At 42.9% G+C, this 16,420-nt stretch overlaps 1 protein-coding gene across 1 annotated transcript in view; it reads right to left on the bottom strand.

The window, feature by feature from the left end:
* Positions 1–16,420, bottom strand: part of SLC43A1 (solute carrier family 43 member 1) — a 103,277-nt gene that overhangs the window by 18,763 nt on the left and 68,094 nt on the right. Inside the window, exons 6-8 of the mRNA XM_030186291.1 lie at positions 14,312–14,404; positions 14,041–14,174; positions 12,141–12,313 (exon numbers count right to left, since the gene is read on the bottom strand). Coding sequence (XP_030042151.1) covers positions 12,141–12,313; positions 14,041–14,174; positions 14,312–14,404 — 400 coding nt within the window. The remainder of the gene's footprint in view (positions 1–12,140; positions 12,314–14,040; positions 14,175–14,311; positions 14,405–16,420) is intronic.

Raw genomic sequence — 16,420 nt, 5'->3', positions numbered from 1 at the left:
AGCGAAGGGAAGACTGACACGTCGGGGCGGGGGAGTGCCGCCTCCTCACTAACGCTACGCTGCCGCCGGACAGAGGTAAATTTAAACAAAAAAAAAAGGAAAAGGATCTGGGGAGAAGAGGGCAAGGTAAGCATGGTGCGGTGGGGCGCCCCCCAGAGGATGGTGCCCTCCTGCCATGCTTACCTCGCTTACCGTGTTGGCACGGCCCTGCTTACAATGGACTACATAGGCTCACTTCCACTCCTGTTTATTAAACCTCCTTGACCACACCCCCTAAAACCAACCAGAGTGCTTTCTCACTATCCCAAAGTAATCAGAAAAACACAGAACATGACAGCAAAAATGAACATCAAATGCTACATCACAGTTCTTCAAATTTATATTATTAGTTTCAGACATTAATGGGTGAAACCCAAAGAGGTTTCAATAGGACATGATTTATGTGTTAAACAGGCTGTGGACTAAAGGAAGCTGTCAGTGAAATGTATCTTTTTCTCTTCTCTTTAGCAACATGTGCTTGAGAAGAGGGGAGGAGCTTTCCATCCTGAGGACAGATTAAATAGAGTCATAGCCAGAAGGAGAGTTCTGTGAAACCTGTTAGGAGTGCAGAGACCAGATAACAGAGGAATGGAAAATCCTAAGAGAGTTAAATTCATAGAAGTGTTTGTTGGAATTTTCCTGGGGAAAAGTGAGGGAAATCTTACCCACTGAAAGCCTTTTACCTCAGGTAGTACTGGCCCAGGGGGTGCCTGCCAGGTCAGGAGGGGGCGTTTCACAAGTATTTTTCAGACGTGACAAAGTTCCAGCAGGAAAATCATCTACCTGCCCCAAATACCCAAACATCCCATCAAAAGGAACCTACTTCCTAAAACTTTGACTGTCCTTTCCTTTCTGCTCACCTTTCTACATACTACCATGTGCTTAATATGTGCTATGTACACTTTTCACTAGTTACCTGTAACCTAAGTGCAATGCTACCCTTCAACCACAAGGAGACGAGTTGCCATGGGAAACCCTGTGAGGCTCAGCTATCAGGAACTGTGTGATGAAGGGACCAGACAGCATTGCACAAGGTTTGGGACATGCAAGAAGGGCAGGGAAAAGGAACAGCTTCAGGGGCCTCAGAATCAAGACACCTCCACTGATCTCTCCTGACCTAGGGAATGCATCAGCACCTGTTCCTGCGAAGCTGATAGGACGGGGAGCTGATCTGCATGCGCATTTACTTATCTAAGCAAGACAAGCTGATGCTTCTCATATCCAACTGCAGCTTAACAGAAGCATCAATACAGGGCAAGATTTGTAATCTAACCCCTACGTGGTAAAGACGCGATTATTAATTGCAGCAATCTACCTACATAATATGTACAACCATCAGGACAGCCTACCTTTATCTGAGACCCAGGAGATGGTGAATGCTTTGAAACCGTCTGCTCAGTGTGCTATGGCGGCAAAGAAAGCAAATAGAATGTTTGATATTATTAGGAAAGGAATGGAAAATAAAAATGAGGATGTTATAATGCCTTTGTATCGCTCCATGGTGAGACCACACCTTGAATACTGTGTGCAATTCTGGTCACCACATCTCAAAAAAGGTATAGTGGAATTAGAAAAGGTACAGAGAAGGGAGATGAAAATGATAAAGGGGATGGGACAACTTCCCTAGGAGGAAAGGCTGAAATGGCTTAGGCTCTTGACTTCAGCTTGGAGAAAATACAGCGGAGGGGAGATATGATAAAGGTATATAAAATACTGAGTGGAGTGGAATGGGTAGACATGAATCGCTTGTTTACTCTTTCCAAAAATACTAGGACTAGGGGGCACGCAATGAAGCTACAAAGTAGTAAATTTAAAATGAATCAGAGAAAATATTTCTTCACTCAATGTGTAATTAAACTCTGGAATTTGTTGCCAGAGAATGTAGTAAAAGCAGTTAGCTTAGCAGGGTTTAAAAAAGGTTTGGCTACCTTCCTAAAAGAAAAGTCCATAGACCATTATTAAAATGGACTTGGGAAAATCCACTGCTTATTTCTGGGATAAGCAGCTTAAAATGTACTGTTACGTGGGTAGGCCCTAAACTAAAGTATCTGGGGGTGCTGATCTCTAATAACTATGCCTCGTTATATAAGGACAATGTAAACCCCCTCATGGAAATGACTAAAAGCAAACTGACCATGTGGCAGGAACTGCCGCTAACAATTTGGGGAAGAGTTGCGCTTTTTAATATGATGATAGCCCCCAGGTGGCTCTACGTATTCCAGCAACTACCCCTTTTCCTAAAATCTAGAGATGACAAATTACTCATTAAAATAATACAGGGGTACTTGTGGCAAAGGAAAAAACCTAGATTAACATATGAACAACTTACAACACCACGGGACGCGGGAGGTATGGGTCTTTTGAATATTAAGTTCCTGACGGTTGCCTGTTCGATGAGACATATAAACGACTGGTACCGAGGGACTTCGGATTTTTCAGTAACATCTGTGGAGACCTCCAGGATCCCTGGGATGCATTTCAGTACATTACTGCATACCGGGATTGCTTTGCCTTCGGATGCTTTTAGAATACATCCGTTGCTGCGAGCGCTCAGGGAGACCTGGAGGTGGACTTGTAGAAGACGCCACTTTTCGGCCCGGATATCACCTTGGTTGTCGATCTGTAATAATCCGGCCTTTTTACCTGGGCAGGGGGGTGGAATATTTCACAAATGGGGAAAACAGGGAATGGTGTACCTAGCACATATTGTGACAGAGGAAGGGAAAATATATTCCTACCCTGAGCTCCAACAAAAGTATAAGATCTCGGGGAATAACCACTTTGCATATTATCAATTAAAACATTACTTGGCCTCTCTAGATTGGAAAGATTTAACGGAGGATGTGGTGGAAGTCTTAGCAGAAGATTTCACCCTAAGAGCTCAGCTTGCTGTTCCTCTGAGGTTCCATCATCAGCAGCTTAAAGATTCAACGGCTGAGCTAGATTACTTGAGGTTGGCACGAGGGTGGTCACGGGATTTAGACTGTACAATTTCCCCTGAGACCTGTAAAACGTACTTGAACTCCTTATACAGACAAAGGCTGTCAGTTCCGCAGAGAGAGAGGCTATACAAGTGGCTCCTTAGAACCCATATATCTCCAAGTAGAGCATTTAAGGCTGGATTTGCAGAGAATGGGAACTGTCCGAAATGTAATTGTGAAATGGCCACATTGGGACATATGTTCTGGGGTTGCAAACATGTTCAAAGATTCTGGCAACGGGTAGGGCAAGAGATAGATCGGATTTGGAACTGCACATTCATTAAAGATCCACAAATATTATTCAATAACTTTAGATACACAGCAATACCTCCGGAGGGGCTCAGGGCGTTCTTATGCATTGGAATGTACTATTGCATTAACACAATTTTGCAGTTCTGGAGGGGGATGGAGGAGCCTCCACTGCAGGTGTGGCGGGGTCAAATGCTTAAACAAATGCGAGTTGACCGGTGTGGAATACGAGAGATGGATAGTCTGCCGGGCCAAAGGTTCAGGGCGCAGTGGGAACCATTGTGGGAGACCCTAACACCCCGAGGGAGAAGTTATTTATTAAATTTTTGAAATTGCTATTATATTAGGCTATACACATGATTGTGGGGAGGAACAGTATGACTAGGTGATTAATATGACACCCTACTTAAGGAGGTGGAAGACAAATATTTCACCAATTAAACAAGTCACTAGATTGATAACGAGGGATTTTGAAAGACATGTGTGACTGAGAGACAGCCACATCCATTAAGTGATAAGGGGGCATAATTGGATGCACGCACACTAGTTTGAGAGACATAACGGCCTTAGGTTGTGTCGCTTAAATCTGTTCCTTTTTGATATAAGTGGGATGAATAAGAAAGATGTCAGACTCTGTGTAAAGTAAAGGGAAGGGGCTGGGATGGACGAAGAGGTAGGGAGGGGGGACTTTATAAACACTAGTTTTACCCTTGAGAAAAGGAATAGGAGGGAATCCAACGAATCTATAAGAAAACAAGATTCGGTTGGGAGATACAAGGGAAGGCGGGGAGGGGATAAGGGGGGAAATGTTTAACAAAAAAGTTGATGATGAATGCTGTTATGTTATTATACGAATGGAAGTCTTGGGGGTGACACTGTGTGCACTCCGGACTATTGTTGTGACAATATATGTTTATCATCAATAAAAAAATGTTGAATACTTAAAATGTACTGTACTGTTTTGGAATGCTGCCAGGTACTTGTGACGTGGATTGGCAACTGTTGGAAACAGGACACTGGGCTTGATGGACCTTTGGTCTGTCCCAGTATGGCAACACTTATGTACTTATAAGGATAAACCTTCACTTTATTACAAAATGTAACAACTCCTTTCTTTTGTTGATTTCCTTTTTTATTTATTCCCATACTAAATATGTATTTTTCAAAATTTTATACAGTAGAGTCTTGATTATCCAACGTAAATAGGAACAGGTTTTTGAATAATCGAAAAGTCGGATAATACAGGAAAAAGTGGATGAGGGATAATATGAAAGTATATTGAATGCATATTTCAAGAGGAAGCAGTAAAATAAAGTTTACCTAGCACTGCTACCTTTTAACTAAATGTGATACCAGAAAAGAGAGGAGAGACAGAGAAACCTGTTTGCATTTCAGTGACAATGCTGTGCCATCACCGAGGTATGTCAGATAATCAAGAAGGTCACATAAGCAATACTCTACTATATCTGTAAAAGATGAAAAATTAAACTATTCCTGAGTGAATAATTAGCTTGAATCCCAGATTTCTCTGGGAAAGGTGCTCTGCTATATCTCCAATTCACACATGAATGCCAGAGCTCAGACTAAATTCAGGAAAACAACCCCTTTCAAGCTGTCCTCCTTTACACTTTCCAACCTACTGTATGGAATGCTGGAAGGAATTGTGTAAAAGGGATTAGTGTCTGTCTGTCCAACTGGGAGCAAAATATTTCTCGAAACCAAGCACAGAGAAAATCACATGCTGGAAAAAAATTGGACTATTTCTGAGGACTCTGATAACCAGAAGTTAGGTTGGTATTTTTGAAGTAGTTAAAAAAAATACTCACTGCTTTACCTTGGGAGGAAATACAAGGGTGTGGAATGCTGGCAAGTGTTCTATTCCAAATGCTTCCCTTCCCCCCAGCAGTTGGCCCAGACAGAAACAAAAATGGAAAAAAATGAAGGGCACCTTCCAAATCACCGCAGACATATTTTCCAAGCCATACACCCATAACCTCCTTCATCCCCCTACGCACATGACATGTTCACAAATACACACAAGAAGCAGAGGCCCAGAATGTAGTATTTGCCAACATTCCAGAAACAATAACCTACATTCAGTAGTCGAGAGAGCTCGGGACAAGTACATAAGATCTCTAAGGGAAGTGATAGGGAGAGTACATAAGTATTGCCACACTGGGACAGACCAAAAGTCCATCAAGCCCAGCATCCTGGTTCCAACAGTGGTCAATCCAGGTTACAAGTACCTGGCAAGATCCCAAAACAGTAAAATACATTTTATGCTGCTTATCCTAGAAATAAGCAGTGGATTTTCCCCAAGTCCATTTTAATAATGGCTTAAAGACTTTTCTTTTAGAAAGCTATCCAACCCTTTTTTAAACCCTGCTAAGCTAACTGCTTTTACAACATTCTCTGGCAACAAATTCTAGAGTTTAATTACACATTGAGGGCGTCTTTTACTAAAGCTTAGCTCGAGTTATCTGCAGTAGGGCCCATTTTATTCCTATGGGCCCTGCTGCAGATAATTTGAGCTAAGCTTTAGTAAAAGACCCCCTGAGTGAAGAAATATTTTCTACGATTTGTTTTAAATTTACTATTTTGTAACTTCATTGCGTGCCCCCTAGTCCTAGTATTTTTGGAAAGAGTAGACATCTACCCATTCCACTCCACTCACTATTTTATACACCTCTATCATATCTCCCCTCAGCCGTCTTTTGTCCAAACTGAAAAGCCCTAGATGCTTTAGCCTTTCCTCATAGGGAAGTCGTCCCATCCCCTTTATCATTTTCATCACCCTTCTCTGTACCTTTTCTAATTCCACTATATCTTTTTTGAGATGTGGTGACCAGAATTGCACACAATATTTGAGGTACAGTCGCACCAGGGAGCAATACAAAAGCATTATGATGTCCTCATTTTTGTTTTCCATTCCTTTCCTCATAATACCTAACATTCTATTTGCGTTCTTAGGCACCACTGCACACTGAGCAGAGGGTTTCACATAGCATCAATGATGACGCTTAGATCCCTTTCCTGGTCAGTGACATCTAATGTGGAATCTTGCATTATGTAGCTATACTTCTTAGTGGATTACATCAAGAAAACTAGATCATATATCTGAAATTATACATAAAATGTATTTAGTTAATTAGCAGTACCCAAAACATACTTCTAGAATAGATGTGTTTTAATCGCTTTCTTAAAACGATCAAAACCAGGTAAAGACCTAATACTACCCAGAAGCGATGACCATTAAGTTGTTGCTTGATAAGAAAATACTTTATGAAATAGTTTCCAGTAACGCACACTGTTAGGGCCAGGAAATATTAACAAGTTGAAGCAGCAAGACATATCAATAACAATATATATCCAGGAATAACTCCATATAATATCTTGAATACTAAGCTGCCAAGTTTGAACAGAATCCGGGCTTCTACTGGAAGCCAATGGGTGCTTAAATAAAACGGAGTATTGCTCCAAATGTACAAATTCGAATTACATCTGGCGAAGAAATCTTCTCGCTTCGCTTCCTATAGGGAAAAATGGCTGCCACTGGTGTCCTATTTTGCTTCGGTACAGAGTTAAGCACTGAGGTTGATGTATTTTGTGGCCTATGCATGCTCCATGTCTGGACTTGTATCCTCCAGCACCCCCCTCCTTTTTTTTTTTTTTTTAATTATTTCTCCACCTCCTTTTTCTTAATGTGTTTCTAGTTGTGGATAGTTGTTTCTTGAATGTGAGCTCCAGTTTTGCCAAGTTTGTAACTGTTGCTTGTTGAACTGTGGTGAGCTCTTGCTTCTATTGTATTATGTTGAAATCCAATAAAAGATATTAAACTAAATAAAACGGAGAAATATGAGAAGTTTTTTTTTAATGACCACAGTGTCTTGTATTGTTTATAACTGTTTGAGAAGACTGACTCCCCCAAATAAACTATGTTACAATAATCCAATTTAATCACGAAAATAGTGGGAAATATACACTCACAACGAATCTCTGTGCAACCTTCTTAGTAGTCATAACATCTTGTTAACATACTTTATCACTTTTTACTTTACTTCTTATTTCTTTATATTAAAAATGGAGGGGAAAAGGTCTCATTAGTAAAAGGCTCAAAGTTGCAACGGTGATGAGCACTATGATTATATGCAAATGTCACCATTCATTTGAACCACTTGCAGCACTTTCCAACTTGAACTAATCATCGGCCAAAAACCTCCCTCTTAACCTTTATTCAAAATCACTTTTTATGTTTCTGAAGTTAGTACATAAGTAATGCCACACTGGGAAAAGACCAAGGGTCCATCGAGCCCAGCATCCTGTCCACAACAGCGGCCAATCCACCAACACTGCAGAATGCATAATACTGCCTTTAAAACAAACATGAAGCAGACGAAGGAAGTATTTAATTTCAGCTTAGCTTTGTGAAGAATCCCAACGGGAACACATCGCTTTTTCGGGGAATTTCTTTTACAATTATTTTAGATACTTCCTGTACAGACTCACGTTGTGCTGCCAGGCAATAATCCAATTTACTCAGGACTAATGACTGAACAACCAATTTAAACTGCTCCTGCTCTAATTTTCTTAGTTTCTGCAAGAAGAATTAGAAAATATCTTAGGTAGGAGCAATTGGCATGGATGGGCAGTCTGGATAGGCCATATGGTCTTTATCTGTCTATTTTTCTCTGTTTCAATTCTAAGTAACCTCTGTTCTGATAAAGTTTAATGTTCTAATCATACCTAACCATTAAGCAGTCATGATTCTTTAATCCAGTTATCAGAATATTCTTAGCAAATTAATTTATATAAATGGAATTCCTCAAGTGAATTGTCCAAGGCAGTGAGGGACAGAATAGTCTGTAGTGCATGAATTCCACTATCCCCTTCTACAAATCTATGCTGGAAAGCAGTCCCAAAGCCATGTCTCTGCATGCTTTCCCTACTTGTTAATTCTCAGCAGCACTACCTAAAACACACAGTGCTCTACGATTGGACCACAATGCCTGCCATGTAATTTCTAGCATAACAGTTAAATTGACCAATCAGACGACAATCTCCGAGACATAATCTGTGACACACTTCTCAGCACAGCTGCTCCCAGGAATTCCAGGAAACAGCAGGTCAGCTAATTACAGCGAGCTAATTTAGAATATGAGATATAATATTTTTATTAGCAACAGTATGAGTATAAATACTTGCCAGAAGAGCTTTCAAAGCATGCAGGGCAGGATAGGCATAATGACCTTTTACAGAAAAAATGCCTGCAATAGAAACATTTTGATCTTTAACTCTTTATAAAGGATAATTTACCTGCCTTACTGTCTCTAATATACAAATATAACTATATTTTGGGTCAGCTTATGGAGTGTTTGTATGACTGTACATGGTAGCAGCGTAAGCAAAGGCAACATGAAGGCGCTGGTGTGCCAATAAGTGAGAAAATCGGCCCAGCTGTTAGTACAAGTTTAGGATTAAGTTTATATTAAAGATAAAATGCGGTGGGAACTGGCATCGCCTCGGCATGATGGCTGCTTAAGCTGTGAGCTCCTGCAAGAGAGGTATTAAGAGCCACTTGCGATAAGCGGCTCAGCAGAAAGTCCTTGATCTGCAAAGTTGTGGCAATGATAGGAAGACCAGTGGCATAGCCACAGGTGGGCCAGGGCCCACCAACTTTGGGCTCAGGCCCATCCAACAGTAGCACACATTTGGTGGTAGCTGGTGGGGATCCCAAGCTCAGCCAGCTGAAGACTTCCCCTTGATGGTAATGAAAACAGTACTCTTCAATGCTCTGTTTTCTGCACATGCCTGCTGCAGACTGAAAAGGTGGAAAGAAGCGTTTTCCCACCTGCTGAGATATTTTTTTTTTGGGGGGGGGGAGGGGGGAGAATACTTGGTGCTCACCCACTTCTTGCCTAGGCCCACCCAAAACCTGTAGTCTGGCTACGCCCCTGAGGAAGACTAAATAAATCCTGCTTCGGCACTCTCAAACAGTTATTTTCAGTTGAACGTGCACCTGACAGAATGGTACAGGGAGTGGAGCGGGCAACTGACCTGGATCAGATGTGGTCAGTGACAGCAAATTGGATAATAATTCCAGCCCTCCCAGTCGTGTTGAGATGCACTATATCAGTAGACCACTGCTACTACTACTACTACTTAACATTTCTAGAGCGCTACTAGGGTTACGCAGCGCTGTACAGTTTAACAAAGAAGGACAGTCCCTGCTCGAAGGAGCTTACAATCTAAAGGACGAAATGTCAAGTTGGGGCAGTCAAGATTTCCTGAATAGAGGTGTAGTGGTTAGGTGCCGAAGGCGACATTGAAGAGGTGGGCTTTGAGCAAGGATTTGAAGATGGGCAGAGAAGGGGCCTGGCGTATGGGCTCAGGGAGTTTATTCCAAGCATGGGGTGAGGTGAGGCAGAAAGGGCGGAGCCTGGAGTTGGCGGTGGTGGAGAAGGGTACTGAGAGGAGGGATTTGTCTTGAGAGAGGAGGTTACGGGTAGGAACGTAAGGGGAGATGAGGGTAGAAAGGTAAGGAGGGGCTGCAGATCGAGTGCATTTGTAGGTTAGTAGGAGAAGCTTGAACTGTATGCGGTACCTGATCGGAAGCCAGTGAAGTGACTTGAGGAGAGGGGTGATATGAGTATATCGGTCCAGGCGGAAGATAAGACGTGCAGCCGAGTTCTGAACGGACTGAAGGGGGGATAGATGGCTAAGTGGGAGGCCAGTGAGGAGTAGGTTGCAGTAGTCAATGAGAGAGTGGACGAGAGTTCGGGTGGTGTGCTCAGAGAGGAAAGGGCGAATTTTGCTAATGTTATAGAGGAAGAAGCGACAGGTCTTGGCTATCTGCTGGATATGCACAGAGAAGGAGAGGGAGGAGTCGAAGATGACTCTGAGGTTGTGGGCAGATGAGACGGGGACGATGAGGGTGTTATCAACTGAGATAGAGAGTGGAGGGAGAGGGGAAGTGGGTTTGGGTGGGAAGACAATAAGCTCGGTCTTGGCCATGTTCAGTTTCAGGTGGCGGTTGGACATCCAGGCAGCAATGTCGGATAAGCAAGCCGATACTTTGGCCTGGGTTTCGGCAGTGATGTCTGATTGAAAGTGAAACTGGAGCAGCTATTAACAAAATGACAGAGACCCTGGCTGACCTACATGATATTGACCGACTTGGGGGCAGCTGTGTGGATCATGTCAAGCAAAAGATGGAGACGTTCTTTAGATGTCTTGTCCTTCCGTCCCCTCGTAACGCACACTATGAATCTACCAGGTCTGCTGCTTTCTTTTTTTCTGGCCCTGAGACTCTGGAATGACCTCCCACCCTCAATTCGTTCTGAACTTTCTTTTCCTGCCTGCATTAGGGGTATGGATAAATATCAAGCAAAAGAACAAGCAATCATCCAAATTACGCAATGCTAATGGCGATGTCTCAAAAATAATCCAATAAACATGAGTAGGTGCAGTTCCAACAATTCACGCAGCAGCAATGCCTTTTCTTACAGAATACTGTGTTACGTGCATCCCTGCCACATTTAGGCACCTGCACTTCTGCACTGCAAGCGCCTAATGGAACCTACACAACTGGGTACCATTACAGAATAGGCTCTTATCGTGCAGCCTCATAATTCCTACATGGAGACAGCCAGTTATAGAATTATTCCCTCTATAAGTTTATATGAAGGATAAAATTCCTGTCATATACATTAAGCTGTATAATGCTGCTGCTCTGAGCAAGAGGAGATGACGAACAGAAATTCTTGGGACTGGTCTTATATCTTTGATGTGTTAATGATCATATTTCATGTGATGTATTATTATGAGGTTGTTGTTTGAATATGTTACTACATTTTTGAATTACTACGCTGCAAGCAGCATTGGATTCTTTTAGAAAGAGGGTAATGGAGATATGGAAAGTATAAAGTAGTGTAAACTTAATACAAAGGAACACGTGGTCCCCACTACACAAGTTACGCTGTATAACTTCATATTAAGGACAAAGCCTCCAATCATATTGCAGTTTGGAGACACAACCTACAGGTGAACCACTGTATATAATGTATATAAGGAGCAGTGTGAAGACTTTTAGGCAGGGAAGAGAGGAATTTTTATCCCAAAGATAATTATCTTTCAAAGAGCTTTGGAGCCAATATACTTGCTACTAGTTATCCGGAAAACAGCACATGCTCACTGGGTCCAGTCAGTGATATATATATATTTTTTTGTTACATTTGTACCCCGCACTTTCCCACTCATGGCAGGCTCAATGCGGCTTACATGGGGCAATGGAGGGTTAAGTGACTGAATGGAGGGTTAAGTGACTGAATATTGAGCACCTTATCCAGAGAATATCATGTCCGACCACTTGGACCCTATTGGGGTAGTGCCGGGGCAGTCTAAGGGCCGGAAGTTATCTGGTATTGTGGATATTCAACACCCCTACTCAGATAACTATCCAGGCAAGTCAGGACAGCAAACAGGTCTTAACACCTATCCGGGCACAGGTGCTGAATATCAACAGCACTCAGATAACTTCAGCGGCCACTGTATTCAATGCCGGTATCCAAGTATAAAGAAACACTGATCACCGTGGGTTAAATATTACCCACTATAAGTTCGATCGGTAGTTTTTAATCAAAAGAACCTTAAGACTACAAATTTATTACATTAACTTATAGTGCTGCATCTCCTTGCACCACAGGCCTACAGGCCATATCAAAAAAGCCTCTAGAAACAAACGTTATCTTGTGTAAGGCCCACAGTATGGACTGTCGACATCTGCACCTGCATGCTCTCCCCTCCCCACACAAACACACACACAAAGCTCTTGTACTCATACTCCCCATCCCTACCCCCAGAGATGGGACATACTGTCAGGGGGAGCCTTTTGCTGCGGGTCTTCTGTGGACTGGTAGAACTCCTTCCCCTGATCTAGAGATGCCCTCCTCTGGCTTAACCTTTGACCCACAGTGATCACATGGGTATAGAATCGGTCACCAGTCACTTTGTGGTCTAGGGCCAGACCACTCAGCTTAATCTTTTTACTGTAAAACAACAAAAAGGAAAAGACCTGTTCATAACCATTTAGAAGCACCAGAATGTTATACAGCATCTCTTTACAGCAGCAATATCATCTCTCACCCACAGGCAGCACTGTTACACCACTACCCTCCCTCCCTCCCAAAAAGCCAGTTCTTCTACCATCTCCTCACCAGTCAGTACTTTATTAATAGAAGTGCCAGGACCAAGTGACTGTTCTGTACAGTGACTGGAGAAAGAAAAGATCCCCAAGGACTAGTAAAGGCAGCAGAAATATACACTGCCTGATATGTAGCAATATTTAACCGTTCAAAACGGATTCTGATCGGTTAAATAGCACTTAACCTGCTATCTGCCAATATTCAGCAGGAGATAACCAGCTATCCTCCGCTAAATATCCATGGTTATCACCTGGTGGATAACTGGTTATATTATGTGATATAACCAGCTATCCGCCAATTTTTAAACCAGGTTTGGCACTCATATTTGGCCATGTCAAACCCTAATATATCTTTGGCTGGTGTAAAGATAACCGGCTATGTCTGAATATCAATATAGCCAGTTATCTTCAAACTGGCCAAAAAAACCCTGGATATTCAATGCCAGTCATCAGAAACGGCCCGGCATTGAATATCTGGATTCAACGCAGACCAAGTGAGACAGCCTAGCTATCTCCCACAGTCTGAATTTCAGGGCTACAGAAATTACCCCAACTAAATTAGACACCCCCAGCTTGATTATACTTCCAAGAACTTCCAAGTGCACCTTGATATGTTGCTTGTACATTTTACACCCAGGGCTGGTCTAGACATGTGGTGGCCCAGGGCAGAAATGTGCAAGGGGGCCCCAAAGCCTGCCAGGACTGGGCAGATCTGGAGCCCTTTCTGGCATAGGGCCTAGGGTATGTGCCCTGTTTACACCACTCCAACGCCAATCCTGATTACTCTTTACATGCTCCTAAAGAAGGCTCTCTGACACAATGCAAGTATTAAGCCTAACAGTAACTTTGAGAGAACAGGATCACATTGAACATTCTCTGTCCCATAAGTGAAGTTCATTCCTGTCATGCTTTGTGCAAATGTAGTCATTTAGAGTTATTACCCCCTGCCAGCTCTCTTAGACCAGCAACCTGCAGCCAACAGTCTTCCCTTCCCCCCCCTTAAGTTAGAGCTCTTATTCTGGTTCAGATCCTTTGTCCATCATCTCCAGCATCAGTGGCGTAGCTACAGGTGAGCCTGGGTGGGCCGGGGCCCACCCACTTAGGGCTCAGGCCCAAGTAACAGTAACACATGTTTAGCGGTAGCTGGTGGGGATCCCAAGCTCTGCCAGCTGAAACTTCCCTCTGATGGTAACGAAAACGCTACTCTCCACGTTACTAGTACCTGCGCATGCTCAGTTTTCAGTGCATGCCTGCTGCAGATTTGCAAGGTGGAAAGAAGCATTTTTCCACCAGCTGAGATACATTTTTTGGTGGTGGGGGGAGGCAAGAACACTTAGTGCCCACCCACTTCTTGCCTAGGCCCACCCAAAATCTGTTGTCTGGCTACGCCCGTTCAGCATTCTATGCTGATACCATCCATCTCCCACAGCATGTGCTCCTATACCATTCCAGTATTCCTACATATTTCCCCCTAAACCAGTTTCTTGTTCGTTATGCTCTTTTCTTGCTCCCCCCCCCCTTCCTGTTAACCTTTCACTTCTCCACACCTACCACCCGACTGTACTCACTCACATGTAATTTGCTTCTTCTGGTGCTGGGAAAGATTCCTTTGGCCAGTTAATAAGACAGTTCAGGAAAATCAGGCAGGCCAAGCCAGACCAGGCCAACATGATAGCGACAAAGGAAACTCCAGCATCATAGATTAGCTGCAACCAAACCACAAACAGCAAAACTGGGTTACTGCATATCCCAGAGAGACAGAACAATGAAGAATCGAAGATGAAACATATCCTGCAGGCGAAAAGCCATGACTGGCCTCCCTGCTGGTGATACCAGGATCTACCTTCACTGCTGGAAACGTCACAGCCGAGGAAGCATAGGACCCGATCATCAGCGCCATGAAGGTGGAGCGCAGGTTCCCAAACATGTTTGGCAGCTGAAGGTACAAGAGGAGAGAGGAGGAGAAACATATCACAACATATATATGTATATTTACATTTCACTGAATTTTCATAAAGCACAAATGCACACAGTAGACCCCAGATGAAAGCACAACCTTCCTTTCTCACAGAGGTACACCAAGAACAATAAACCATGGGGTCCATGTATTCCCTTATACAATGACCAACCACCAGCAACTTACACAAAAGGCGGCCTAGATGCTTCAAGGCTTTCTACCAGCTTCCAGGCGCTTGTAAGTCTGTAACTGCTGTAGCCTGTAACTGCTTGGTTTGAAGAGTCAGTACAAGAGAGGCTTGATAGAGCCATAAGCAGCAGAGTTACAAGAAAAATACAGATCACAAAGACAAGGTTTCTTTATATCACAAGGTTTTCATATTCAAGTGTTGGCCAGCTATATTTAGTGACCAAATCATACTGCCTAAATAGAAGTCCTATCTTTTGCCGTTATAAACTTAACCAGCCAGAACTGAATATTCACTTAGCTACTTAAGTTCAAGCCGGCCAAAAAACACCCGGATATTCAATGTCAGTTACCGGAAACAGCCCGGCATTGAATATCCGGAGGCAGCACCAATCGCAGCAGTTATGTGGGCTGCCTCCCGTGGTCTGAATACCAGGTCCATAGTCTTTATCTGCCATCATTTTTCTATGTTTCTATCGGTGGCGCAGCCAGACCTGACATTTTGGCTGGGCCCATTGCTAATATATATATATATATCAAACTTGATCAGATATGTCTACTATAATTTATTTATTTATTTTTGCATTTATATCCCACACTTTCCCGCCCATGGGCAGGCTCAATGTGGCTTACATTAGTTCTAAAGGTTAACAGCAGTATAAAAAGACACATCAATCTAGTAATTGACAAACAGACACATTAAAGGCGAGGTAGTCGTGTGGGGAGAGACAGAGGGAGAGAAGTGAGAAGGAGGTAAGGAATGCAGTATGGTCACATAACAGTAATGGGTCAGAAAACATTAAGGCAGTGCGGAGCTGCAGTGTAAGCTTTCCTGAATAAAGCGGTCTTCAGGGAGATTCTGAAAGCCTGTTGTTCGGAGGTAGCTTTTACTGAGTTTGGTAAACCATTCCACAAACATGCACTGATGTAGGGAAAGGTAGATGCGTGGCTGGTTTTATACTTGAGGCCATTGCACGAGGGGTAGTGGAGATGTAAGTAGGATCGGGAAGATTTGCTCAAGTTCCTTGGTGGCTAGAGGATAAGATTATCCATATAAGCTGGAGCTTCGCCGTTAAGGATTTTCTGTACCAGGGTGCAAATTTTCAATGTTATACGTTCCTTGACAGGTAGCCAGTGCAGTTTTTCTCGTAATGGTCTTTACCATAGATCAATCTTGCAGCGGTATTTTGGGTAGTCTGTAATTTTTTAAGAAGTAGTTCCATGCACCCTGCATAGATACCATTGCAGTAATCAAGATGACTCAAAACAAGAGACCGCACTAAATTGCAAAATACTTCTCTAGGGAAAAAAGGTTTTATACGCTTTAGTTTCCAAAGAGAGAAGAATGCTTTTTTTACGGCTGCATTAGTGTGATCTACCAGAGTTAGATTTCTGTCAAGTATTACTCCTAGAATTTTCAGAGACACAGAGATTGGCAGGTCAAGTCCAGGTGCAGTTAAGGTGGCAGGATTGTATTTGCTGTAAGGTGATGTGAGAAGAAGGCAATGAGTTTTCTCTGTGTTGAGCTTCAATTAAAGGAGTTCGCCCAGGCACGTACAGTTTGTAACCCAATGCTGATGTTGGCAGCTATTTCAGCTAAGTCTTTTTTTGAAAGGAACGTAGATGATGTCATCCGCATAAATTAATGGTTGGAGACCAAGTTTAGAAAGAGCTGCGGCTAGAGGAATTAGCATTAAGTTAAACAGTGTAGGAGAAAGCGGCGAACCCTGTGGTACACCACAGACAGCTGGCCAAGAAGGTGATAAACTTCCTCCGGAGATGACTCGGTAGGTTCTGGTGGTCAGGAAG

The sequence above is a fragment of the Microcaecilia unicolor genome, chromosome 1, assembly GCF_901765095.1.
Source record: "Microcaecilia unicolor chromosome 1, aMicUni1.1, whole genome shotgun sequence".
Lineage (NCBI taxonomy): Eukaryota > Metazoa > Chordata > Amphibia > Gymnophiona > Siphonopidae > Microcaecilia > Microcaecilia unicolor.
The sequence above is the reverse complement of the archived record's forward strand: the minus strand, read 5'-3'. Positions and strand labels throughout refer to the sequence as shown.